The sequence below is a fragment of the Oncorhynchus keta genome, chromosome 5 (genome assembly GCF_023373465.1).
Source record: "Oncorhynchus keta strain PuntledgeMale-10-30-2019 chromosome 5, Oket_V2, whole genome shotgun sequence".
Classification (NCBI taxonomy): Eukaryota; Metazoa; Chordata; class Actinopteri; order Salmoniformes; family Salmonidae; genus Oncorhynchus; species Oncorhynchus keta.
In genome coordinates, this window is record NC_068425.1 from 29,545,588 (window position 1) to 29,570,677 (window position 25,090).

A 25,090-nucleotide genomic window follows, 5' to 3' on the forward strand; every position below is an offset into this window, starting at 1 on the left:
TGATTTAATAATGGACCACCAATGTTTCAGTCATAAGACATTAAAACATTGTGGGGAAAATGAAGAGAATCAGTGTGTGAGTCTTTCCCCATGAAATGGAGTGCAGGTGTAAACCGTAGAGAAGTTCTGCACTATATCATCTATGGACGTTAAGCCAGTGACCGTGAACCTACCTGACAGGGACAGAGGCAGGGGCTGGTGTGGCTGTCTCCTCTGTCTCCTCCTTCCTCTGTTTCTGTTGCACCGCCTGAAATACAACCTCATTAAAATACAGTACAGTACTGTAATATAAATGAAAATGTACAGTACTGTAATATAAATGAAAATGTACAGTTCTGTAATATAAATGAAAATGTACAGTACTGTAATATAAATGAAAATGTACAGTACTGTAATATAAATGAAAATGTACAGTACTGTAATATAAATGAAAATGTACAGTACTGTAATATAAATGAAAATGTACAGTACTGTAATATAAATGAAAATGTACAGTACTGTAATATAAATGAAAATGTACAGTACTGTAATATAAATGAAAATGTACAGTACTGTAATATAAATGAAAATGTACAGTTCTGTAATATAAATGAAAATGTACAGTACTGTAATATAAATGAAAATGTACAGTACTGTAATATAAATGAAAATGTACAGTACTGTAATATAAATGAAAATGTACAGTACTGTAATATAAATGAATGGCCAATAAGCTACAATACAGCATGTGTTGACATGAACACTTTCAGCACGGGCATTATATGTCATCACCATTAACCTAAAAGGACAGGGACATGCTGACCAGATGACTAGACTTGTATGAGTGTGTGTCATACTGTATGTATTCAAATTAACTACCTGAGATGATGTATGTACAGACTGGTGCCAGAACCGGTATGTTCCTGTTTGTGTTCCTATGGGTGGGTAATGTGATGCGTGGGTATTGTATGTGTCAGTCAGTAAGAAGCTTGTGAGACTGCACCTCAAGCTTAGCTGTTAGCCTGCTAAGATCTAGTGGTGTGTGTTCAGATGAGCTGTGGAGGTAACGTATGCTTCTGGATGGATGCATTTGATCTCACAGAGTTTAATTCATAGTCTGGTGTGCATTTCCCATTTCCTCAGTCTCAACTGCCAGGAACTGTATGTTCCTGTATGTATTGGGATATGTAGGTAATGGGGTATTGTGTGTATTTCTCAGTAATAGACCTCTGTTACCTCTGTTTTAGTAGCGAGGACCTGCAGCAGCCCCTCCAGCTCAGCAAGCCGTGTCTCCTGACTCTGCTGCTGCTGAACCCTCTGCTCTTCAGTCTGCACAGGAGAGAGGGAGGAGAGAGGGAGAGAAAGAGAGAAAGAGAGGGAAGAGAGAGGGAGAGAAAGAGAGGGAGAGAGGAGAAAAGGTCACCCAGAAGTAAAGAGTAAAGGACTCAGTAATAAGGAATAGGGGGTCAGTATGGAATGCTTACGAAGCAAAACAGACTGAAATCTGACCCTACATAAAAAGCACAAATCTGTACAGTTATCAATTAAAATGTTGAAGCTCAACCCTCTGATCAGCCCTGCAACCAAGCTCCAACCCCATTCCTGCCACCAAGCCCCAACCCCATCCCTGCCACCAAGCCCCAACCCCATCCCTGCCACCAAGCCCCAACCCCATCCCTGCCACCAAGCCCCAACCCCATTCCTGCCACCAAGCCCCAACCCCATCCCTGCCACCAAGCCCCAACCCCATCCCTGCCACCAAGCCCCAACCCCATCCCTGCCACCAAGCCCCAACCCCATCCCTGCCACCAAGCCCCAACCCCATTCCTGCCACCAAGCCCCAACCCCATTCCTGCCACCAAGCCCCAACCCCATTCCTGCCACCAAGCCCCAACCCCATTCCTGCCACCAAGCCCCAACCCCATTCCTGCCACCAAGCCCCAACCCCATTCCTGCCACCAAGCCCCAACCCCATCCCTGCCACCAAGCCCCAACCCCATTCCTGCCACCAAGCCCCAACCCCATTCCTGCCACCAAGCCCCAACCTCATTCCTGCCACCAAGCCCCAACCTCATTCCTGCCACCAAGTCCCAACCCCATCAACATCTTTGTGTCCGGCCCCAGTCCCTTTCCCCTCCCCTGACAGCCATCCCTACCTGTGCCCTGTATGAGGCCTCCTGCTGCTCCAGCTCTCCTCTCAGCAGGGTGATCCTGTGCTCCAGCAAGCCAGAGACCCAGAGACCCAGGCTGTCTCTGTCCGTCTGGCTGTCCAGCTGCTCCCTCAGGAGGGTGTACTGGGCCAGGGTGTCCCCGTGATGCTGCTCCTGCCTCTGGTCCCCCTGCTGCACCCGTTCCCACAGCAGGGTCAGACCATGCTCTACCCGCTCCAGACGCTCCAGGCCCTCTGTGTCCACGGTGACTATGGGGGGAAGGACTGGCTGTAGAGGGAGATACGGGATAGACAGAAATAAAGGAGGGACACAGAAGTATAGTGAGAGGTTAGAGAGAGAACAAGAAAGCTTGTTTTAGTCCAACATTCATGAGGCAGATTTATTTCATGAAGCACCATATTCACACAATACAGACACCTGAAACCCCACCTCTTTAAGGAATACCTAGGATAGGATAAGTAATCCTTCTCACCCCCCCCCCCTAAAAGATTTAGATGCACTATTGTAAAGTGGCTGTTCCACTGGATGTCATAAGGTGAATGCACCAATTTGTAAGTCGCTCTGGATAAGAGCGTCTGCTAAATGACTTAAATGTAATGTAATGTAAACAAATTGAGAGACGCCCGCAAGCTTCTCAGACGAGCTCCTTTCTTACCTGTGCCTGTGGGCTGGGGGTTGCTGTGGGGGTCTGCTCCAGTGGTGTGGCGGGGGTGGGAACAAGGGTAGGGGTCAGGACAAACGATGAGAGGGTGAAGGGGGACACCACTCTGGAGCGCCACTCTGTCAGGTTTATGGCTGGAAGGTAGGATAGGAAACTGGACGGACCCCAGAACCACAACCCTGAGAGGAGAGAGAAACAGGGAAATTAATCAACAGGACCTACATTATGCAACAACCTGCCTGTCGTTACCATAAATGCAGGGAAAGCTTTATTGGTATGGCACCTGTTGTTTCTTAGGCTTCTATTATTTATGTTTTTTGTGTTTATGCATTCATTTGGGGATTTGATAGTAGCTTGTGGGTTTATGAATGCAAGTCCGTGCTTTTCTGAGTAGACTGGTACTGTAGAAAGTACAGTGTAAAAGTATTGTTCCACAGAAGGGCTGGTTCTGTAGCTGTGTGCCCAGTAAGAGTGACCTAGATCTGGGGCTGGATCTGGAGCAAGCTCTGGGGGGCTGGTTAACAGCTCTGGTGCTACACAGCTGACAGATCAGTGTGTTTGTGTGTGAAGTAGGTCATGTGAGCACACTGTTACTCACACAGGAATAGCAGGAAGGGAAGGAGGAAGAGCAGGAGCTTCCACATTCTGGGCAGGCACCTGAAAGACACACACACACACACACACACACACACACACACACACACACACACATAGCAGTGAGCAAAACACACCTGAGATACGCACACACACCGTCAAACATAACCTGATAAGACACTGTAACCTTTCCTTCCTCAGATGAGAGAAATAATTGAATTAAAATGTAATATTTAAAAGTCTTGACTAAATAATTCAATCATCATATCAGTCATGTGCATCTAATTGACAGAACCCATCGATCCTGACCCTTTATTTTCATTATTTCATTTCATCTGAAGAAATGACAAATGCCTAAATATAACCTAAATATAATTCAATCTAATTAAGATTTAACGTGTTAGACAGAGCCTGCATAAGAACAGTCAAATATGTATCAAACATGCACAATGATAACTGGGTCTCAAACACACACAGGAAGGTACAATGTAAACTTGTCCAAAATGACAAAAACCTGTCATTTTCCATTGCTAAACATTTGGCTGTTTTACTACGGTTTGCCCCAGATATCTGAAACGTCTCTGCTGTCAATCACATCAATCAAAAGTTACAACCACAGTTAAATCTCCAACCTCCGATAACAAAGGACAATAGTAGGTCAATTAAAATCCTCTACACATGGATCTTTCTGAGAACTACATGGGCAAAAGTCACATGAGTTGGATACAGTAACGGAGGCTCTCACCGGGTCAGGAAGAAGACGTTGAACAGAGACATGAGAGACACCAGCTGGTACCAGCCTGTCCCCAGACACCACAACAACCGCCTGGCTGCTTTACCTGGGGGGGGGGGAGTGGTATCGTATGATATAAGAAAGAGCAACTGATATAACAACTAAATACTGATGAAGAGAGGATGGATGCAACACAGGGTAACTAACCTGGAGCTCCCAGGACTAGACACAGCACTGACAGCAGTCTCTGAGACACTGAGCGTACTGCTGACCCCACTGCTGACCCCAGCGCCAGGCCTGCCCTCATTACATAGTAACCTGGCTGGAGCAGACAGTAGCCTGGAAGGTCAGAACAAACACACAACGTACACATACAGCTTTCATTAGAAAATAGTCTTTTTAGGACACTTTATGTGCTGCTATTTTGGCCAGGTCTCTCTTAAAAAATATATGATTTTTTTTTATTTCAATGTCAATGAGACTAACCTGTTAAAATAAAGGTCAAAACCTAAGAAATCATAGTGATTCAATTCAGTAAATAGAGTGCTAGTGACATGGTAATAACAAATGCTGGGCATTAGGACAATTAACAATACTGAGACTTCAGTTCACAACTGATTTCAGATCAGCTCTCTGGGGCCTATTCCTGACCTCAGCCACTATCAATCAGCAGTGCAACAAAACAGGTCCTAGACCTGTAGTGGAAGGAAGGGAAATGCATTTCCCCACACCCACAGTTTGTATATAATTTGCATTGATGTCAATGAGAGATTCCTATGGAAAGTCTATGTGCGCAATGTTCATAAAGCAAGGGTCGTATTCATTAGGCACCAAACAGAATCAAACTGACTGATTCAGGGAAGGACTACCAGAACTTGTCCAATAAGAAATGCTTGTTTTTGATTCAATACAACTCTGATGTATGTGTATTAGGTCAGTAAGGAAGCCAGGAGGAGGAGGAAGGGGGATTACCTGTATGTGTAATAGATCAGTAAGGAAGCCAGGAGGAGGAGGAAGGGGTTAACCAGTATGTGTATTAGGTCAGTAAGGAAGCCAGGAGGAGGAGGAAGGGGTTAACCTGTATGTGTATTAGGTCAGTAAGGAAGGAGGCCAGGGAGAGGAGGAAGGGGGTTAACCTGTATGTGTATTAGGTCAGTAAGGAAGGAGGCCAGGGAGAGGAGGAAGGGGGTTAACCAGTATGTGTATTAGGTCAGTAAGGAAGGAGGCCAGGGAGAGGAGGAAGGAGGTTAACCAGTATGTGTATTAGGTCAGTAAGGAAGCCAGGAAGAGGAGGAAGGGGGTTAACCAGTATGTGTATTAGATCAGTAAGGAAGCCAGGAGGAGGAGGAAGGGGGTTAACCTGTATGTGTAATAGATTAGTAAGGAAGCCAGGAAGAGGAGGAAGGGGATTATAACCTGTGTGTATATTAGATCAGTAAGGAAGTCAGGGAGAGGAGGAAGGGGGTTAACCTGTATGTGTATTAGATTAGTAAGGAAGCCAGGAGGAGGAGGAAGGGGATTATAACCTGTGTGTATATTAGATCAGTAAGGAAGTCAGGGAGAGGAGGAAGGGGGTTAACCTGTATGTGTATTAGATTAGTAAGGAAGCCAGGAGGAGGAGGAAGGAGATTATAACCTGTGTAAGCTATAAGGGTCCACAGACCCCCCAGTAGACGGTGAGTTCTGGAGGTCTGTGTGTGACTGTGGACCAGTGTGTTGGTCTCCAGGTGCTGCTTCCCTTTACAGTCGTCACCTGAGGCAGACCACATGACGGATGGATGGCAGAAAAGGAAAATAAAAAACAAACAAAACACAAACAAATTAATGAAAAATAATGTCAAATTAAATGCAATAAACATCAACGCAACTCAGAAGCAAAAAATGTATATAACTTAAATCTGAAGTCAAATAAAAGTTCTAAATAATGTATGAAATGTAAAAGCATTCAAATAAAATGAATCGAATAAAGAGGAAAGTTTTCCATCTTCCTAAGTCAGAAGGTGGTTTAACCTTCCAGACATGGAAATGTATCAAGTCGCCACCCAGGGCTTTTACTTGTGACATATAGTTAAATTCACTAAAGAGGAACAATGGGTACATACTGAAGATGCACATGCTCATCCCCAGAATATTTTCAAAGGATGAAGCTAGGAACATTAACAACTTCATAGCTAAGAACACAAACAATATGGAAGAAAATTAAATGTATTTAAATAAACTAGCCCACTTGGAAAACTAAAGGCAAGGACAGTTGGAGCATAACTAACGAAATTACAGTTAACAAAAATGTATGCTAAATCCAGTATAAAGTCATGTTTAGAATTTATTATACAAGAGAAAAATTCTGAAATTCTACAGCGCAACAGCGAAGTCATGTCTCAAGTGTAAAACTAATAATGACTCCCTAATCCATGCTTTCTGAGAATGATACAGTTTGGACGTTATGGGCGGAGCTAGGAAGTTGTCTATCAGAAGAATTACAACGTAAACGTACTTTTAATCAATCTGTCTGCATATTTCAAGACATGTCATGTGGGGGTGCTTGCCTACGGAGCTGTGAGGGGAACGGCACCTCAGTATCTCCAGGCTCTGATCAGGCCCTACACCCAAACAAGGGCACTGCGTTCATCCACCTCTGGCCTGCTCGCCTCCCTACCACTGAGGAAGTACAGTTCCCGCTCAGCCCAGTCAAAACGGTTCGCTGCTCTGGCCCCCCAATGGTGGAACAAACTCCCTCACGACGCCAGGACAGCGGAGTCAATCACCACCTTCCGGAGACACCTGAAACCCCACCTCTTTAAGGAATACCTAGGATAGGATAAGTAATCCTTCTTACCCCCCCCTTTAAGATTTAGATGCACTATTGTAAAGTGACTGTTCTACTGGATGTCATAAGGTGAATGCACCAATTTGTAAGTCGCTCTGGATAAGAGCGTCTGCTAAATGACTTAAATGTAATGTTAAATGGGGTGTAGTGAGACACCCAATGGGCTGGACGATTCTCTTCTCATCAATCATATTGAAAAAACAGATACTAAAAACTTGGAAGTGGATCAATCCGCCATCATTGACACAATGGACAAATCTAATGATGTATTATTGAAATAGCATGTGTAACTGAGAAAAACTCATTGGTACAATTTAACACCAAGTTGCAAACAATAATTCAGGCACTAGGGATGGGAGTGCAGGTCTGGGCAGATGAGATGGAGTCATTGTTTGTATGTCGGTACAATTTTGTTTATATGTATTCGGTTTTTTTGGAATGTAAAAAAAAATGAAGGAAAATCCAGTATTATAAAAACTACCAACCATAGAAAAAATGCTTCTGAATGAGTGAAATGTCCACAGTGTAAGAACTGCAACACAGTTGACAGAGAACTGTCTTTCTGTCAATCTCTGGTTGCGTTCCCGGTTGTCTTTATTCAAAATGCGTAGATGATCAAATCTTAGAACACAGGAACCAATAATATGAAAAAGCAATATTCTGAGATGTACGCATGTTCAACAAAGCAAGGCAACGTTCCAGGTTCTCTCTTTGGTAACACAGCCCATCCCTTCCTCCCTCCAGATGTTTGGATTAGCAACTTCTGTGTCAAACAGGCCTTTGTTCTCTGTTTGACGTTTGCTCAACTGCATTGTCAGGATCGTTTGTCATTCTGTCTGACAGCAGTGTAATTTAGGAAGATGTTAGTTAAGACATCATGGAATGTAACCCTACAGGACTAGCTATTTCCTCTCCCAGTTTCCTTGAAACAATCTTTAAAGTGAAGTGAAACATTCACAGAGATACATCTGATTGATCTTTATGGGTTTCAGCCTTTTCAAAACAATCTTTAAAACAACCTCTCAGAGCTTATATGGAAACACACAAACACCTGCTGTGTCTGACTAGGGAGACCAGTAGCCAGAGTACAGTCACTGACTGGTGAAAGAGGTGTGACCGGCTGGCCACTGGCCCTAGTGGTTCATATAACCCCTGTGTCTGACTAGGGAGACCAGTAGCCAGAGTACAGTCACTGACTGGTGAAAGAGGTGTGACCGGCTGGCCACTGGCCCTAGTGGTTCATATAACCCCTGTGTCTGACTAGGGAGACCAGTAGCCAGAGTACAGTCACTGACTGGTGAAAGAGGTGTGACCGGCTGGCCACTGGCCCTAGTGGTTCATATAACCCCTGTGTCTGACTAGGGAGACCAGTAGCCAGAGTACAGTCACTGACTGGTGAAAGAGGTGTGACCGGCTGGCCACTGGCCCTAGTGGTTCATATAACCCCTGTGTCTGACTAGGGAGACCAGTAGCCAGAGTACAGTCACTGACTGGTGAAAGAGGTGTGACCGGCTGGCCACTGGCCCTAGTGGTTCATATAACCCCTGTGTCTGACTAGGGAGACCAGTAGCCAGAGTACAGTCACTGACTGGTGAAAGAGGTGTGACCGGCTGGCCACTGGCCCTAGTGGTTCATATAACCCCTGTGTCTGACTAGGGAGACCAGTAGCCAGAGTACAGTCACTGACTGGTGAAAGAGGTGTGACCGGCTGGCCACTGGCCCTAGTGGTTCATATAACCCCTGTGTCTGACTAGGGAGACCAGTAGCCAGAGTACAGTCACTGACTGGTGAAAGAGGTGTGACCGGCTGGCCACTGGCCCTAGTGGTTCATATAACCCCTGTGTCTGACTAGGGAGACCAGTAGCCAGAGTACAGTCACTGACTGGTGAAAGAGGTGTGACCGGCTGGCCACTGGCCCTAGTGGTTCATATAACCCCTGTGTCTGACTAGGGAGACCAGTAGCCAGAGTACAGTCACTGACTGGTGAAAGAGGTGTGACCGGCTGGCCACTGGCCCTAGTGGTTCATATAACCCCTGTGTCTGACTAGGGAGACCAGTAGCCAGAGTACAGTCACTGACTGGTGAAAGAGGTGTGACCGGCTGGCCACTGGCCCTAGTGGTTCATATAACCCCTGTGTCTGACTAGGGAGACCAGTAGCCAGAGTACAGTCACTGACTGGTGAAAGAGGTGTGACCGGCTGGCCACTGGCCCTAGTGGTTCATATAACCCCTGTGTCTGACTAGGGAGACCAGTAGCCAGAGTACAGTCACTGACTGGTGAAAGAGGTGTGACCGGCTGGCCACTGGCCCTAGTGGTTCATATAACCCCTGTGTCTGACTAGGGAGACCAGTAGCCAGAGTACAGTCACTGACTGGTGAAAGAGGTGTGACCGGCTGGCCACTGGCCCTAGTGGTTCATATAACCCCTGTGTCTGACTAGGGAGACCAGTAGCCAGAGTACAGTCACTGACTGGTGAAAGAGGTGTGACCGGCTGGCCACTGGCCCTAGTGGTTCATATAACCCCTGTGTCTGACTAGGGAGACCAGTAGCCAGAGTACAGTCACTGACTGGTGAAAGAGGTGTGACCGGCTGGCCACTGGCCCTAGTGGTTCATATAACCCCTGTGTCTGACTAGGAGACCAGTAGCCAGAGTACAGTCACTGACTGGTGAAAGAGGTGTGACCGGCTGGCCACTGGCCCTAGTGGTTCATATAACCCCTGTGTCTGACTAGGGAGACCAGTAGCCAGAGTACAGTCACTGACTGGTGAAAGAGGTGTGACCGGCTGGCCACTGGCCCTAGTGGTTCATATAACCCCTGTGTCTGACTAGGGAGACCAGTAGCCAGAGTACAGTCACTGACTGGTGAAAGAGGTGTGACCGGCTGGCCACTGGCCCTAGTGGTTCATATAACCCCTGTGTCTGACTAGGGAGACCAGTAGCCAGAGTACAGTCACTGACTGGTGAAAGAGGTGTGACCGGCTGGCCACTGGCCCTAGTGGTTCATATAACCCCTGTGTCTGACTAGGGAGACCAGTAGCCAGAGTACAGTCACTGACTGGTGAAAGAGGTGTGACCGGCTGGCCACTGGCCCTAGTGGTTCATATAACCCCTGTGTCTGACTAGGGAGACCAGTAGCCAGAGTACAGTCACTGACTGGTGAAAGAGGTGTGACCGGCTGGCCACTGGCCCTAGTGGTTCATATAACCCCTGTGTCTGACTAGGGAGACCAGTAGCCAGAGTACAGTCACTGACTGGTGAAAGAGGTGTGACCGGCTGGCCACTGGCCCTAGTGGTTCATATAACCCCTGTGTCTGACTAGGAGACCAGTAGCCAGAGTACAGTCACTGACTGGTGAAAGAGGTGTGACCGGCTGGCCACTGGCCCTAGTGGTTCATATAACCCCTGTGTCTGACTAGGGAGACCAGTAGCCAGAGTACAGTCACTGACTGGTGAAAGAGGTGTGACCGGCTGGCCACTGGCCCTAGTGGTTCATATAACCCCTGTGTCTGACTAGGGAGACCAGTAGCCAGAGTACAGTCACTGACTGGTGAAAGAGGTGTGACCGGCTGGCCACTGGCCCTAGTGGTTCATATAACCCTGTGTCTGACTAGGGAGACCAGTAGCCAGAGTACAGTCACTGACTGGTGAAAGAGGTGTGACCGGCTGGCCACTGGCCCTAGTGGTTCATATAACCCCTGTGTCTGACTAGGGAGACCAGTAGCCAGAGTACAGTCACTGACTGGTGAAAGAGGTGTGACCGGCTGGCCACTGGCCCTAGTGGTTCATATAACCCCTGTGTCTGACTAGGGAGACCAGTAGCCAGAGTACAGTCACTGACTGGTGAAAGAGGTGTGACCGGCTGGCCACTGGCCCTAGTGGTTCATATAACCCCTGTGTCTGACTAGGGAGACCAGTAGCCAGAGTACAGTCACTGACTGGTGAAAGAGGTGTGACCGGCTGGCCACTGGCCCTAGTGGTTCATATAACCCCTGTGTCTGACTAGGGAGACCAGTAGCCAGAGTACAGTCACTGACTGGTGAAAGAGGTGTGACCGGCTGGCCACTGGCCCTAGTGGTTCATATAACCCCTGTGTCTGACTAGGGAGACCAGTAGCCAGAGTACAGTCACTGACTGGTGAAAGAGGTGTGACCGGCTGGCCACTGGCCCTAGTGGTTCATATAACCCCTGTGTCTGACTAGGGAGACCAGTAGCCAGAGTACAGTCACTGACTGGTGAAAGAGGTGTGACCGGCTGGCCACTGGCCCTAGTGGTTCATATAACCCCTGTGTCTGACTAGGGAGACCAGTAGCCAGAGTACAGTCACTGACTGGTGAAAGAGGTGTGACCGGCTGGCCACTGGCCCTAGTGGTTCATATAACCCCTGTGTCTGACTAGGGAGACCAGTAGCCAGAGTACAGTCACTGACTGGTGAAAGAGGTGTGACCGGCTGGCCACTGGCCCTAGTGGTTCATATAACCCCTGTGTCTGACTAGGGAGACCAGTAGCCAGAGTACAGTCACTGACTGGTGAAAGAGGTGTGACCGGCTGGCCACTGGCCCTAGTGGTTCATATAACCCCTGTGTCTGACTAGGGAGACCAGTAGCCAGAGTACAGTCACTGACTGGTGAAAGAGGTGTGACCGGCTGGCCACTGGCCCTAGTGGTTCATATAACCCTGTGTCTGACTAGGGAGACCAGTAGCCAGAGTACAGTCACTGACTGGTGAAAGAGGTGTGACCGGCTGGCCACTGGCCCTAGTGGTTCATATAACCCCTGTGTCTGACTAGGGAGACCAGTAGCCAGAGTACAGTCACTGACTGGTGAAAGAGGTGTGACCGGCTGGCCACTGGCCCTAGTGGTTCATATAACCCCTGTGTCTGACTAGGGAGACCAGTAGCCAGAGTACAGTCACTGACTGGTGAAAGAGGTGTGACCGGCTGGCCACTGGCCCTAGTGGTTCATATAACCCCTGTGTCTGACTAGGGAGACCAGTAGCCAGAGTACAGTCACTGACTGGTGAAAGAGGTGTGACCGGCTGGCCACTGGCCCTAGTGGTTCATATAACCCCTGTGTCTGACTAGGAGACCAGTAGCCAGAGTACAGTCACTGACTGGTGAAAGAGGTGTGACCGGCTGGCCACTGGCCCTAGTGGTTCATATAACCCCTGTGTCTGACTAGGGAGACCAGTAGCCAGAGTACAGTCACTGACTGGTGAAAGAGGTGTGACCGGCTGGCCACTGGCCCTAGTGGTTCATATAACCCCTGTGTCTGACTAGGGAGACCAGTAGCCAGAGTACAGTCACTGACTGGTGAAAGAGGTGTGACCGGCTGGCCACTGGCCCTAGTGGTTCATATAACCCTGTGTCTGACTAGGGAGACCAGTAGCCAGAGTACAGTCACTGACTGGTGAAAGAGGTGTGACCGGCTGGCCACTGGCCCTAGTGGTTCATATAACCCCTGTGTCTGACTAGGGAGACCAGTAGCCAGAGTACAGTCACTGACTGGTGAAAGAGGTGTGACCGGCTGGCCACTGGCCCTAGTGGTTCATATAACCCCTGTGTCTGACTAGGGAGACCAGTAGCCAGAGTACAGTCACTGACTGGTGAAAGAGGTGTGACCGGCTGGCCACTGGCCCTAGTGGTTCATATAACCCCTGTGTCTGACTAGGGAGACCAGTAGCCAGAGTACAGTCACTGACTGGTGAAAGAGGTGTGACCGGCTGGCCACTGGCCCTAGTGGTTCATATAACCCCTGTGTCTGACTAGGGAGACCAGTAGCCAGAGTACAGTCACTGACTGGTGAAAGAGGTGTGACCGGCTGGCCACTGGCCCTAGTGGTTCATATAACCCCTGTGTCTGACTAGGGAGACCAGTAGCCAGAGTACAGTCACTGACTGGTGAAAGAGGTGTGACCGGCTGGCCACTGGCCCTAGTGGTTCATATAACCCCTGTGTCTGACTAGGGAGACCAGTAGCCAGAGTACAGTCACTGACTGGTGAAAGAGGTGTGACCGGCTGGCCACTGGCCCTAGTGGTTCATATAACCCCTGTGTCTGACTAGGAGACCAGTAGCCAGAGTACAGTCACTGACTGGTGAAAGAGGTGTGACCGGCTGGCCACTGGCCCTAGTGGTTCATATAACCCCTGTGTCTGACTAGGGAGACCAGTAGCCAGAGTACAGTCACTGACTGGTGAAAGAGGTGTGACCGGCTGGCCACTGGCCCTAGTGGTTCATATAACCCCTGTGTCTGACTAGGGAGACCAGTAGCCAGAGTACAGTCACTGACTGGTGAAAGAGGTGTGACCGGCTGGCCACTGGCCCTAGTGGTTCATATAACCCCATTGCACTGATCTAGAAATAGGTCACGCAAAGAATTAACTCTGGGTCAATCAGGGTGACAAAGTGGCCCACTGGCACGTATAGAGCACTTGAGAGGGAATTTGTGTGTATGTGTGCGCATGCACATGGGTGTGAGTCTGTGTGTGTGTTTGTGTGTGTGTGTGAGCGTGTTGACTACTTACACAACGAGCCATTCAAAAAGTGGTGGTGTCCGTCTCCCATCACGTGGTCTTTTACATTCATGCTCCCACAGTAACTGGAGTGAGCTGCAACACAACAAACTATTAATCATCATATTTACATAACAAAACATTACATTCTGCAGGCGAGTGGCGACCAAGAGCGTGTGACGTATTGTATATTTGGACACACAAGAAAGAGAGGGTAAGAGGGAAATTTGTCACCAAGGGAACCAAAGTGGAAAAAAGACCATTTGTTAACATAATCAAGTGGACCTGTATTAAACCAGAGATGGATGAAGATCAGAGACAGACAGAGGGAGAGAGTGTAGGGGGAAAACAGAGATGAGAGACAGACAGAGAGGGAGAGAGTGTAGGGGGAAAACAAAGATGAGAGTCAGACAGAGAGGGAGAGAGTGTAGGGGGAAAACAAAGATGAGAGACAGACAGAGGGAGAGAGTGTAGGGGGAAAACAGAGATGAGAGACAGACAGAGAGGGAGAGAGTGTAGGGGGAAAACAAAGATGAGAGACAGACAGAGGGAGAGAGTGTAGGGGGAAAACAGAGATGAGAGACAGACAGAGAGGGAGAGAGTGTAGGGGGAAAACAGAGATGACAGACAGAGAGGGAGAGAGTGTAGGGGGAAAACAGAGATGAGAGACAGACAGAGAGGGAGAGAGTGTAGGGGGAAAACAAAGATGAGAGACAGACAGAGGGAGAGAGTGTAGGGGGAAAACAAAGATGAGAGACAGACAGAGGGAGAGAGTGTAGGGGGAAAACAGAGATGAGAGACAGACAGAGAGGGAGAGAGTGTAGGGGGAAAACAGAGATGAGAGACAGACAGAGAGGGAGAGAGTGTAGGGGGAAAACAAAGATGAGAGTCAGACAGAGAGGGAGAGAGTGTAGGGGGAAAACAAAGATGAGAGTCAGACAGAGAGGGAGAGAGTGTAGGGGGAAAACAAAGATGACAGACAGACAGAGAGGGAGAGAGTGTAGGGGGAAAACAAAGATGAGAGACAGACAGAGAGGGAGAGAGTGTAGGGGGAAAACAAAGATGAGAGACAGACAGAGAGGGAGAGAGTGTAGGGGGAAAACAAAGATGAGAGACAGACAGAGAGGGAGAGAGTGTAGGGGGAAAACAAAGATGAGAGACAGACAGAGGGAGAGAGTGTAGGGGGAAAACAGAGATGAGAGACAGACAGAGGGAGAGAGTGTAGGGGGAAAACAAAGATGAGAGACAGACAGAGAGGGAGAGAGTGTAGGGGGAAAACAAAGATGAGAGACAGACAGAGAGGGAGAGAGTGTAGGGGGAAAACAAAGATGAGAGACAGACAGAGAGGGAGAGAGTGTAGGGGGAAAACAAAGATGAGAGACAGACAGAGAGGGAGAGAGTGTAGGGGGAAAACAAATATGAGAGACAGACAGAGAGGGAGAGAGTGTAGGGGGAAAACAAAGATGAGACAGAGAGGGAGAGAGTGTAGGGGAAAACAAAGAGAGACAGAGAGAGGGAGAGAGTGTAGGGGAAAACAAAGATGAGAGACAGACAGAGAGGGAGAGAGTGTAGGGGGAAAACAAAGATGAGAGTCAGACAGAGAGGGAGAGAGTGTAGGGGGAAAACACAGACAGATGAGAGAGAGTGTAGGGGGAAAACAAAGATGAGAGACAGACAGAGAGGGAGTGTAGGGGGAAAACAAAGATGAGAGACAGACAGAGAGGGAGAGAGTGTAGGGGGAAAACAAAGATGAGAGACAGACAGAGAGGAGAGAGTGTAGGGGGAAAACAAAGATGAGAGACAGACAGAGAGGGAGAGAGAGAGTGTAGGGGGAAAACAGAGATGACAGACAGAGAGGGAGAGAGTGTAGGGGAAAACAAAGATGAGAGACAGACAGAGAGGAGAGAGTGTAGGGGGAAACAAAGATGACAGACAGAGAGGGAGAGACAGAGAGGAGAGAGAGGGAGAGAGTGTAGGGGAAAACAAAGATGAGAGACAGACAGAGAGGAGAGGGGGAAAACAGAGATGACAGACAGGGGGAAAACAAAGATGAGAGACAGACAGAGAGGGAGAGAGTGTAGGGGGAAAACAAAGATGAGAGACAGACAGAGAGGGAGAGAGTGTAGGGGGAAAACAGAGATGACAGACAGAGAGGGAGAGAGTGTAGGGGGAAAACAAAGATGAGAGACAGACAGAGAGGGAGAGAGTGTAGGGGGAAAACAGAGATGACAGACAGAGAGGGAGAGAGTGTAGGGGGAAAACAGATGAGAGAGAGAGAGGGAGAGAGTGTAGGGGGAAAACAAAGATGAGAGACAGACAGAGGGAGAGAGTGTAGGGGGAAAACAGAGATGACAGACAGAGAGGGAGAGAGTGTAGGGGGAAAACAGAGATGACAGACAGAGAGGGAGAGAGTGTAGGGGGAAAACAAAGATGAGAGACAGACAGAGAGGGAGAGAGTGTAGGGGGAAAACAAAGATGAGAGACAGACAGAGAGGGAGAGAGTGTAGGGGGAAAACAAAGATGAGAGACAGACAGAGAGGGAGAGAGTGTAGGGGGAAAACAAAGATGAGAGACAGACAGAGAGGGAGAGAGTGTAGGGGGAAAACAAAGATGAGAGACAGACAGAGAGGGAGAGAGTGTAGGGGGAAAACAGAGATGACAGACAGAGAGGGAGAGAGTGTAGGGGGAAAACAAAGATGACAGACAGACAGAGAGGGAGAGAGTGTAGGGGGAAAACAAAGATGAGAAACAGACAGAGGGAGAGAGTGTAGGGGGAAAACAAAGATGAGAGACAGACAGAGAGGGAGAGAGTGTAGGGGGAAAACAAAGATGAGAAACAGACAGAGGGAGAGAGTGTAGGGGGAAAACAAAGATGAGAGACAGACAGAGAGGGAGAGTGTAGGGGGAAAAAAGATGAGACATGCAGAGAGGTGGTACAGGAGTTCCGTTTCAGTGATGAGCATACAGTCATGGCCAAAAGTTTTGAGAATGACAAAAATATTAATTTCCACAAAGTTTGCTGCTTCAGTGTCTTTAGATATTTCTGTCAGATGTTACTATGGAATACTGAAGTATAATTACAAGCATTTCACAAGTGTCAACGGCTTTTATTGACAATTACATTAAGTTGATGCAAGGAGTCAATATTTGCAGTGTTGACCCTTCTTTTTCAAGACCTCTGCAATCCACCCTGGCATGCTGTCAATTAACTTCTGATGGCAGCCCATTCTTGCATAATCAATGCTTGGAGTTTGTCAGAATATGTGGGGTTTTGTTTGTCCACCCGCCTCTTGAGGATTGCCCACAAGTTCTCAATGGGATTAAGGTCTGGGGAGTTTCCTTGCCATGGACCCAAAATATCAATGTTTTGTACCCCGAGCCACTTAACTATCACTTTTGCCTTATGGCAAGGTGCTCCATCATGCTGGAAAAGGCATTGTTCGTCACCAAAATGTTCCTGGACGGTTTGGAGAAGTTGCTCTCAGAGGATGTGTTGGTACCATTCTTTATTCATGACTGTGTTTCGTAGGCAAAATTGTGAGTGAGCCCACTCCCTTGGCTGACAAGCAACCCCACACATGAATGGTCTCAGGATGCTTTACTGTTGGCCTGACACAGGACTGATGGTAGCGCTCACCTTGTCTTCTCCGGACAAGCTTTTTTCAGGATGCCCCAAACAATCGGAAAGGGAATTCAGAGAAAATGACTTGACCTCAGTCCTCAGCAGTCCAATCCCTGTACCTTTTGCAGAATATCAGTCTGTCCCTGAAGTTTAACCTGGAGAGAAGTGGCTTCTTTGCTGCCCTTCTTGACATCAGGCCATCCTCCAAAAGTATTCGCCTCACTGTGCGTGCAGATGCACTCTGCCATTCCTGAGCAAGCTCTGTACTGGTGGTGCCCCGATCCCGCAGCTGACAACTTTAGTAGACGGTCCTGGTGCTTGCTGGACTTTATTGGGCGCCCTGAAGCCTTCTTCACAACAATTGAACCGCTCTCCTTGAAGTTCTTTATGAGCCGATAAATGGTTGATTTAGGTGCAATGTAACTGGCAGCAATATCTTTGCCTGTGAAGCCCTTTTTATGCAAAGCAATGATGACAGCACGTGTTTCCTTGCAGGCAACCATGCTTGACAGAGGATGAAGAATGATTCCAAGCACCAGCTTTTGAAGGTTCCAGTCTGTTACTCGAACTCAATCAGCATGACAGAGTGATCTCCAGCCTTGTCCTCGTCAACACTCACACCTGTGTTAACAAGAGAATCACTGACATGTCAGCTGGTCCTTTTGTGGCAGGGCAGAAATGCAGTGGAAATGTTTTTGGGGGATTTAGTTCATTTGCATGGCAAAGAGGAACTTTACAATTAATTGCAATTCATCTGATCACTCTTCATAACATTCTGGAGTATATGCAAATTGCCATCATACAAACTGAGGCAGCAGACTTTGTGAAAATTAATATGCGTGTCATTCTCAAAACTTTTGGCCACGACTGAACAGAGGTAGATGGACAGACTCTGAAGACTGATATAGAGTTATCTGTGGTGAAACTACAGTAGAAAACAGCATCTGTACATACCGTGGAGAGAAGCTTTCCTCTACATTATAATCCACCAAACCATTACTATACATGCACAGTTAACCTTATGCCCAGCCTTCACAGATATGTTTTCACAGACACAGAAATGCAAAGACCAAGAGCTTGAGAAAGAAGTCGTGTCGGCGGACAGCGGAAATAGAGGGCTGAAAAAAAAATAAAAAGAGGTCACTAAGGTCAGTGTTGATGATCGATGACCTTTGACCCATGCCTCCTGACCTCAGCTCGGCGGTGGGTCAGGTACCTTTGCCTTCGTAGCCGTTGGCCCTGTAGCCCATCATCCTGTGGAGAGTGGTCTGCTTAAAGAGCCAAGAGACACGGGACGCGCTGGAGGAGACAGCCCATCTGGCCCTGTCTAAGAGGGACGCCAGGACACCTAGTGACACAACCATATCACACATCAAAGGTCAGATCAGATAATCTGTCTGTTAAACCCCCGTACCCATTCCAGCCCGGGACCAGATCAGTATTTTGATTTATTTAGCCGACAACTCAGACTATAATTTTGTGTTTTTGCTTCATTTAAACAAGTCATCTGACTAATGTTAAGGCTCATACAGATCTGGGACCAGGCTATTCCATTTCCACCTCAAACGTCACAGTTTTGAGGCTGGGAAGAGACAGGAGTGGAAATTCCTTTGAATCTTAAAAATATATATTTTTATAGCACTATTAACGATTAACTGGAGTCCAGTCCCTTGAGACTATCAGGTTGAACAGCTTTGAATAAATCAAACCACGAAAGACAGTAAAAAAAAAGAAGGAGAGAGGAGATGGGTGTGAAGGGAAGTAGTATAAGGGGGAATTCAGTGAGGTGAAATTTGCAGATAGAAATACAATGAATAGAGCTGATATGATGCCCAATTCTGCACCATATCTGTTCGACATAATGCATTTCTACGTGAACATTTTGTAAAGTTGCGCCCCTCTGAACAGACCGCAGTAGTAAGTATCTCGTATACCTTTGCCTGAGTGGCTCCTGGCTCTTGTGCCCAGCCACAGAAAATTCTGGAAGAGCAGTGTCATCAGGGACACTATGGGGGTCAGGGCTCGTCTGCTGTAGTGGACACACGTGTTAGAGACTGACAACAGGAGACCTAGACAGAGAAAGGACGGCAGGTTAGTTAACTTAGCCAGACATATAAAAGGTGGTGAAATGGGTCCTTCTAAGTGGAAACCCACGTAGCGTCAGCACTAACAAGCAAACAGAAACAGAGAAACACACAAGAACTGGCTGGATGACTGATCATTTTAACTTATTTTGGGCATTCTGGGCTTTTAAAGTGGTCTTCTAACGGGACTCAGAGATTTTATAAATGAAGGAAACAGTGTGATATGCACAGGTTGGTAACCATCAAACAGAAAGAACCTCCTGTTTACCTTGTTCCTAGGAGAGGAAGAGTGGGTCATGTTCATTAGGGAATGCAACAGAAAGTGTTTTGCAATAGAAAAAGAAATGAGCGTCTAGGTTGTCCCTCCATGTTCAGTCAGTTTTCTTCCATTTGGTGCCTAATGAACACAACCATTTCACTCCCCAGTCAGTTGTGTGCACACTAGGTACGGTTCTCACCTGTCCTGCTCCTCTGACTCTTGACCGTGCTGTATAAACTGGAGGATGAGGCTGATGATGATGAGATGGCGGCAGCAGCTGCTGCAGCAGAGGCAGCCTGAGACGAGGAAGAGGATGAAAGGGCGGCGGCAGCTGCAGAGGCAGCCTGAGACGAGGAAGAGGAGAAGGTGGCGGCAGCTGCTGCTGCAGAGGCAGCCTGAGACGAGGAAGAGGAGGAGTATGTGGTGAGAGCTTCTTTCCTCTCAGAGTGTATGGAACAGTCTTTACAGATGTAACCGTTGGCGACCATGGCGTGGCTGTGCGACACAGTGTTGACGCCGCCGTTCGCACCCGTTGAGCTGTGGTCCGTCCTTGAACTCCTCCCTGGGGGAAACACACACAAGAGGAACATGTTTAAGTACAACTCTGACTAGAAAACACTTTCTTCAGATATTTCTCATCAGTCCATTTATATGGTCTCAAAATATCATTATGTTGCACATCAGAGCTCGAGCCTTAAAGCCTGTGTTTACTTCCTGGAAAAGTGTTGTGATGATGCGTAGTAAAAGATCACTACCGGGTGAATGCTCAGAAATATCATTAGAATGAATGGTGACGTCTCACCTTTCAGACTGGTATCCTGATCTGAACCTAGAGGAAATAAAGCCTTATCAAATCATCCAAGTCAGCGGGAGATCATTGAACACTTATTCATTCATTGTGTTGGGTCACACGGGTAATAACACAGCTAATCTCTGGAAAACCACATCAAAGGGATTCAATGGAGAGATGATACAATCAGCCTGCCTCGTCTCTCCTCTGCTAATCCCACAAACTATTCATCAGTCCTGCCTTACATATCAGATAGACACGCAAACACCAAACTAATTCAAATTAGCATGCTAGCTAGTTAGCTTAAACTGCTACCGTCCTAGTCTTATATTCTAATGCGGTTGACTGGTCCTAGACCTGTGCTTTAGCCATTGTATGACAGACTGTCTGACCATACCTGTTATGTCAGGCCAACGATAGTCGGAGGAGTTGGCTAATGCACATACCGTACAGGTCTGGGACCAGAATAGAGCTGATGTATCCTCTCTATCAAACGTAACCCTTCCTCTGATCGTATGACCCATGCCCTGCCCTTTCCTCTTGGACTGACCCCAGTAGCCGTCTGTGGTAGTAGTGGTGGTGGATCGCTGACGGAGGCTGGACTGGTCCAGGATGGAGGATAGCAGGGAGGCATCGCTGGCAGTGGTGCAGCCCGTAGAGGGAGTGTTGGTAGTGGAGAAGGACAGGGTCTTGCGTGGCGTCTGGTTCAGGGACAGGGACTGGTTCAGGGACAGGGACTGGTTCAGGGACAGGGAGCTGGAGGCAGACTGCTGCTGATGCTTTCTGCTCCTCACCATCCTGAGAGACAGGAGAGAGATTGATAGAGCTTATAGAAGTCAGTGTGTGCCTGCCCCTGTGTGTACCTGCCTCCAGCTGCCCCTGTGTGTATCTGCCTCCAGCTGCCCCTGTGTGTATCTGCCTCCAGCTGCCCCTGTGTGTATCTGCCTCCAGCTGCCCCTGTGTGTACCTGCCTCCAGCTGCCCCTGTGTGTACCTGCCTCCAGCTGCCCCTGTGTGTATCTGCCTCCAGCTGCCCCTGTGTGTATCTGCCTCCAGCTGCCCCTGTGTGTATCTGCCTCCAGCTGCCCCTGTGTGTATCTGCCTCCAGCTGCCCCTGTGTGTATCTGCCTCTAGCTGCCCCTGTGTGTACCTGCCTCCAGCTGCCCCTGTGTGTACCTGCCTCCAGCTACCCCTGTGTGTACCTGCCTCCAGCTGCCCCTGTGTGTATCTGCCTCCAGCTGCCCCTGTGTGTATCTGCCTCCAGCTGCCCCTGTGTGTATCTGCCTCCAGCTGCCCCTGTGTGTATCTGCCTCCAGCTGCCCCTGTGTGTATCTGCCTCCAGCTGCCCCTGTGTGTATCTGCCTCCAGCTGCCCCTGTGTGTATCTGCCTCCAGCTGCCCCTGTGTGTATCTGCCCAGCTGCCCCTGTGTGTATCTGCCTCCAGCTGCCCCTGTGTGTATCTACCTCCAGCTGCCCCTGTGTGTATCTGCCTCCAGCTGCCCCTGTGTGTATCTACCTCCAGCTGCCCCTGTGTGTATCTGCCTCCAGCTGCCCCTGTGTGTATCTGCCTCCAGCTGCCCCTGTGTGTATCTGCCTCCAGCTGCCCCTGTGTGTATCTGCCTCCAGCTGCCCCTGTGTGTATCTGCCTCCAGCTGCCCCTGTGTGTATCTGCCTCCAGCTGCCCCTGTGTGTATCTGCCTCCAGCTGCCCCTGTGTGTATCTACCTCCAGCTGCCCCTGTGTGTACATATTTCATGTTAATATAAGGCTAATATTTCTAACTTTTGTGTTTGCATGAGTGGGTTTGTGTGTGTCCATTGACTCCCTTCCCCTGTGTAGTCTGACCATGACTCTCTCTGACTGGACCCTGTGTAGTCTGACCATGACTCTCTGACTGGACCCGGTGTAGTCTGACCGTGACTCTCTGACTGGACCCTGTGTAGTCTGACCGTGACTCTCTCTGACTGGATCCTGTGTAGTCTGACCATGACTCTCTCTGACTGGACCCTGTGTAGTCTGACCATGACTCTCTCTGACTGGACCCTGTGTAGTCTGACCATGACTCTCTCTGACTGGACCCTGTGTAGTCTGACCATGACTCTCTCTGACTGGACCCTGTGTAGTCTGACCATGACTCTCTCTGACTGGATCCTGTGTAGTCTGACCGTGACTCTGACTGGACCCTGTGTAGTCTGACCGTGACTCTGACTGGACCCTGTGTAGTCTGACCGTGACTCTCTGACTGGACCCTGTGTAGTCTGACCGTGACTCTCTCTGACTGGACCCTGTGTAGTCTGACCGTGACTCTCTGACTGGACCCTGTGTAGTCTGACCGTGACTCTCTGACTGGACCCTGTGTAGTCTGACCATGACTCTCTGACTGGACCCTGTGTAGTCTGACCGTGACTCTCTCTGACTGGACCCTGTGTAGTCTGACCGTGACTCTCCCTGACTGGACCCTGTGTAGTCTGACCGTGACTCTCCCTGACTGGACCCTGTGTAGTCTGACCGTGACTCTCTCTGACTGGACCCTGTGTAGTCTGACCGTGACTCTCTCTGACTGGACCCTGTGTAGTCTGACCGTGACTCTCCCTGACTGGACCCTGCGTAGTCTGACCGTGACTCTCCCTGACTGGACCCTGTGTAGTCTGACCGTGACTCTCTCTGACTGGACCCTGCGTAGTCTGACCGTGACTCTCTCTGACTGGACCCTGCGTAGTCTGACCGTGACTCTCTCTGACCGGACCCTGCGTAGTCTGACCGTGACTCTCTCTGACCGGACCCTGTGTAGTCTGACCGTGACTCTCTCTGACCGGACCCTGTGTAGTCTGACCGTGACTCTCTCCGACCGGACCCTGTGTAGTCTGACCGTGACTCTCTCTGACCGGACCCTGTGTAGTCTGACCGTGACCCTCTCTGACCGGACCCTGTGTAGTCTGACCGTGACTCTCTCTGACCGGACCCTGTGTAGTCTGACCGTGACTCTCTCTGACTGGACCCTGTGTAGTCTGACCGTGACTCTCTCTGACTGGACCCTGTGTAGTCTGACCGTGACTCTCTCTGACTGGACCCTCCGCTGCTGTGGTTCTGGGAGGAGAAGTCAGCCAGGCTGTCATCTGGCTGGACCCTGTGGTCTGACCGTGACTCTCCTGACTGGACCCTGCGTCCTGGGTGAGTTGAACACGGGAGCGATCTGATGCACCTTCTCAAACTCTAGGGCCACAGTCGAGTAGCTGGAGCTAAGGACAGAAGAGGGAAAGAAAGAGAAGAAAGAGAGAGCAGGAGAAAGAGATGAGAGGAAGAGAGGAGATGGCAAGATAGGAGATGGCAAGAGAGTGGGATAGTGAGATGGCAAAGAAAAAGAGTTAAGAGATGGGGAAGAGATGATAGAAAGAGAGGATGACTGGACCCTGTGAGGACAGGGGAAGAGATGACTAGAAAGACTGGACCCTGGATAGTCTGAGAGTGACTCTCTCTGAAGGACCCTGATGATAGAAAGAGACCATGACTCTCTCTGACCAGGACCCTGGGAAGAGATGACTAGAAAGAGGTTCTGGGATGGATAGAAAGAGAGGACAGGGGAAGAGATGATAGAAAGACCCTGGATAGAAAGAGAGGACCGGGGAAGAGATGATAGAAAGGAGGGATGGATAGAAAGAAACTCTAGGGAAGAGATGATAGAAAGAGAGGAGATGGAAGAAAAAGAGTTAAGAGATGGGGAAGAGATGATAGAAAGAGAGGGATGATAGAAAGAGAGGACAGGGGAAGAGATGATAGAAAGAGAGGGATGGATAGAAAGAGAGGACAGGGGAAGAGATGATAGAAAGAGAGGGATGGATAGAAAGAGAGGACAGGGGAAGAGATGATAGAAAGAGAGGGATGGATAGAAAGAGAGGACAGGGGAAGAGATGATAGAAAGAGAGGGATGGATAGAAAGAGAGGACAGGGGAAGAGATGATAGAAAGAGAGGGATGGATAGAAAGAGAGGACAGGGGAAGAGATGATAGAAAGAGAGGGATGGATAGAAAGAGAGGACAGGGGAAGAGATGATAGAAAGAGAGGGATGGATAGAAAGAGAGGACAGGGGAAGAGATGATAGAAAGAGAGGGATGGATAGAAAGAGAGGACAGGGGAAGAGATGATAGAAAGAGAGGGATGGATAGAAAGAGAGGACAGGGGAAGAGATGATAGAAAGAGAGGGATGGATAGAAAGAGAGGACAGGGAAGAGATGATAGAAAGAGAGGGATGGATAGAAAGAGAGGACAGGGGAAGAGATGATAGAAAGAGAGGGATGGATAGAAAGAGAGGACAGGGGAAGAGATGATAGAAAGAGAGGGATGGATAGAAAGAGAGGACAGGGGAAGAGATGATAGAAAGAGAGGGATGGATAGAAAGAGAGGACAGGGGAAGAGATGATAGAAAGAGAGGGATGGATAGAAAGAGAGGACAGGGGAAGAGATGATAGAAAGAGAGGGATGGATAGAAAGAGAGGACAGGGGAAGAGATGATAGAAAGAGAGGGATGGATAGAAAGAGAGGACAGGGGAAGAGATGATAGAAAGAGAGGGATGGATAGAAAGAGAGGACAGGGGAAGAGATGATAGAAAGAGAGGGATGGATAGAAAGAGAGGACAGGGGAAGAGATGATAGAAAGAGAGGGATGGATAGAAAGAGAGGGGGAGGGAGGAAAGGAGAGAAGTGTGGTGAATTTAGGTACTATATGACTCAGTCACAGTGCCTGGGCTTCTTATCACTTGCTGTAGGCCTATCAGAGGCCTTGGTCTGAATCAGACCAGCACTTCTGTGGTTTCAGCTTACCTCAACATTAAATCAACAACCCTCTCCCAGAGTCAGTAGTCCGGG

At 48.7% G+C, this 25,090-nt stretch overlaps 1 protein-coding gene across 47 annotated transcripts in view; it reads right to left on the bottom strand.

The window, feature by feature from the left end:
- Window positions 1-23,337, bottom strand: part of LOC118382072 (SUN domain-containing protein 1-like) — a 30,133-nt gene extending 6,796 nt beyond the window's left edge. The window contains exons 1-18 of one of the 47 annotated variants that reach the window (XM_052519456.1): window positions 21,953-23,337; window positions 21,693-21,900; window positions 21,431-21,616; window positions 21,223-21,326; window positions 20,780-21,170; window positions 20,242-20,268; window positions 19,639-20,001; window positions 19,031-19,165; window positions 18,313-18,444; window positions 13,487-13,570; window positions 5,775-5,891; window positions 4,346-4,477; window positions 4,151-4,244; window positions 3,410-3,468; window positions 2,806-2,990; window positions 2,136-2,417; window positions 1,216-1,308; window positions 174-247 (exon numbers count right to left, since the gene is read on the bottom strand). In XM_052519456.1, coding sequence (XP_052375416.1) covers window positions 174-247; window positions 1,216-1,308; window positions 2,136-2,417; window positions 2,806-2,990; window positions 3,410-3,468; window positions 4,151-4,244; window positions 4,346-4,477; window positions 5,775-5,891; window positions 13,487-13,570; window positions 18,313-18,444; window positions 19,031-19,165; window positions 19,639-20,001; window positions 20,242-20,268; window positions 20,780-21,026 — 2,024 coding nt within the window. In that variant the 5' untranslated portion in view covers window positions 21,027-21,170; window positions 21,223-21,326; window positions 21,431-21,616; window positions 21,693-21,900; window positions 21,953-23,337. Of the gene's footprint in view, window positions 1-173; window positions 248-1,215; window positions 1,309-2,135; window positions 2,418-2,805; window positions 2,991-3,409; window positions 3,469-4,150; window positions 4,245-4,345; window positions 4,478-5,774; window positions 5,892-13,486; window positions 13,571-18,312; window positions 18,445-19,030; window positions 19,166-19,638; window positions 20,002-20,241; window positions 20,269-20,779; window positions 21,175-21,222; window positions 21,357-21,430; window positions 21,617-21,692 lie in introns of all 47 variants that reach the window. The other 46 variants (XM_052519473.1, XM_052519464.1, XM_052519457.1 and 43 more) reach the window with 46 other exon arrangements.
- Between the last annotated feature and the right edge of the window lie 1,753 nt (window positions 23,338-25,090).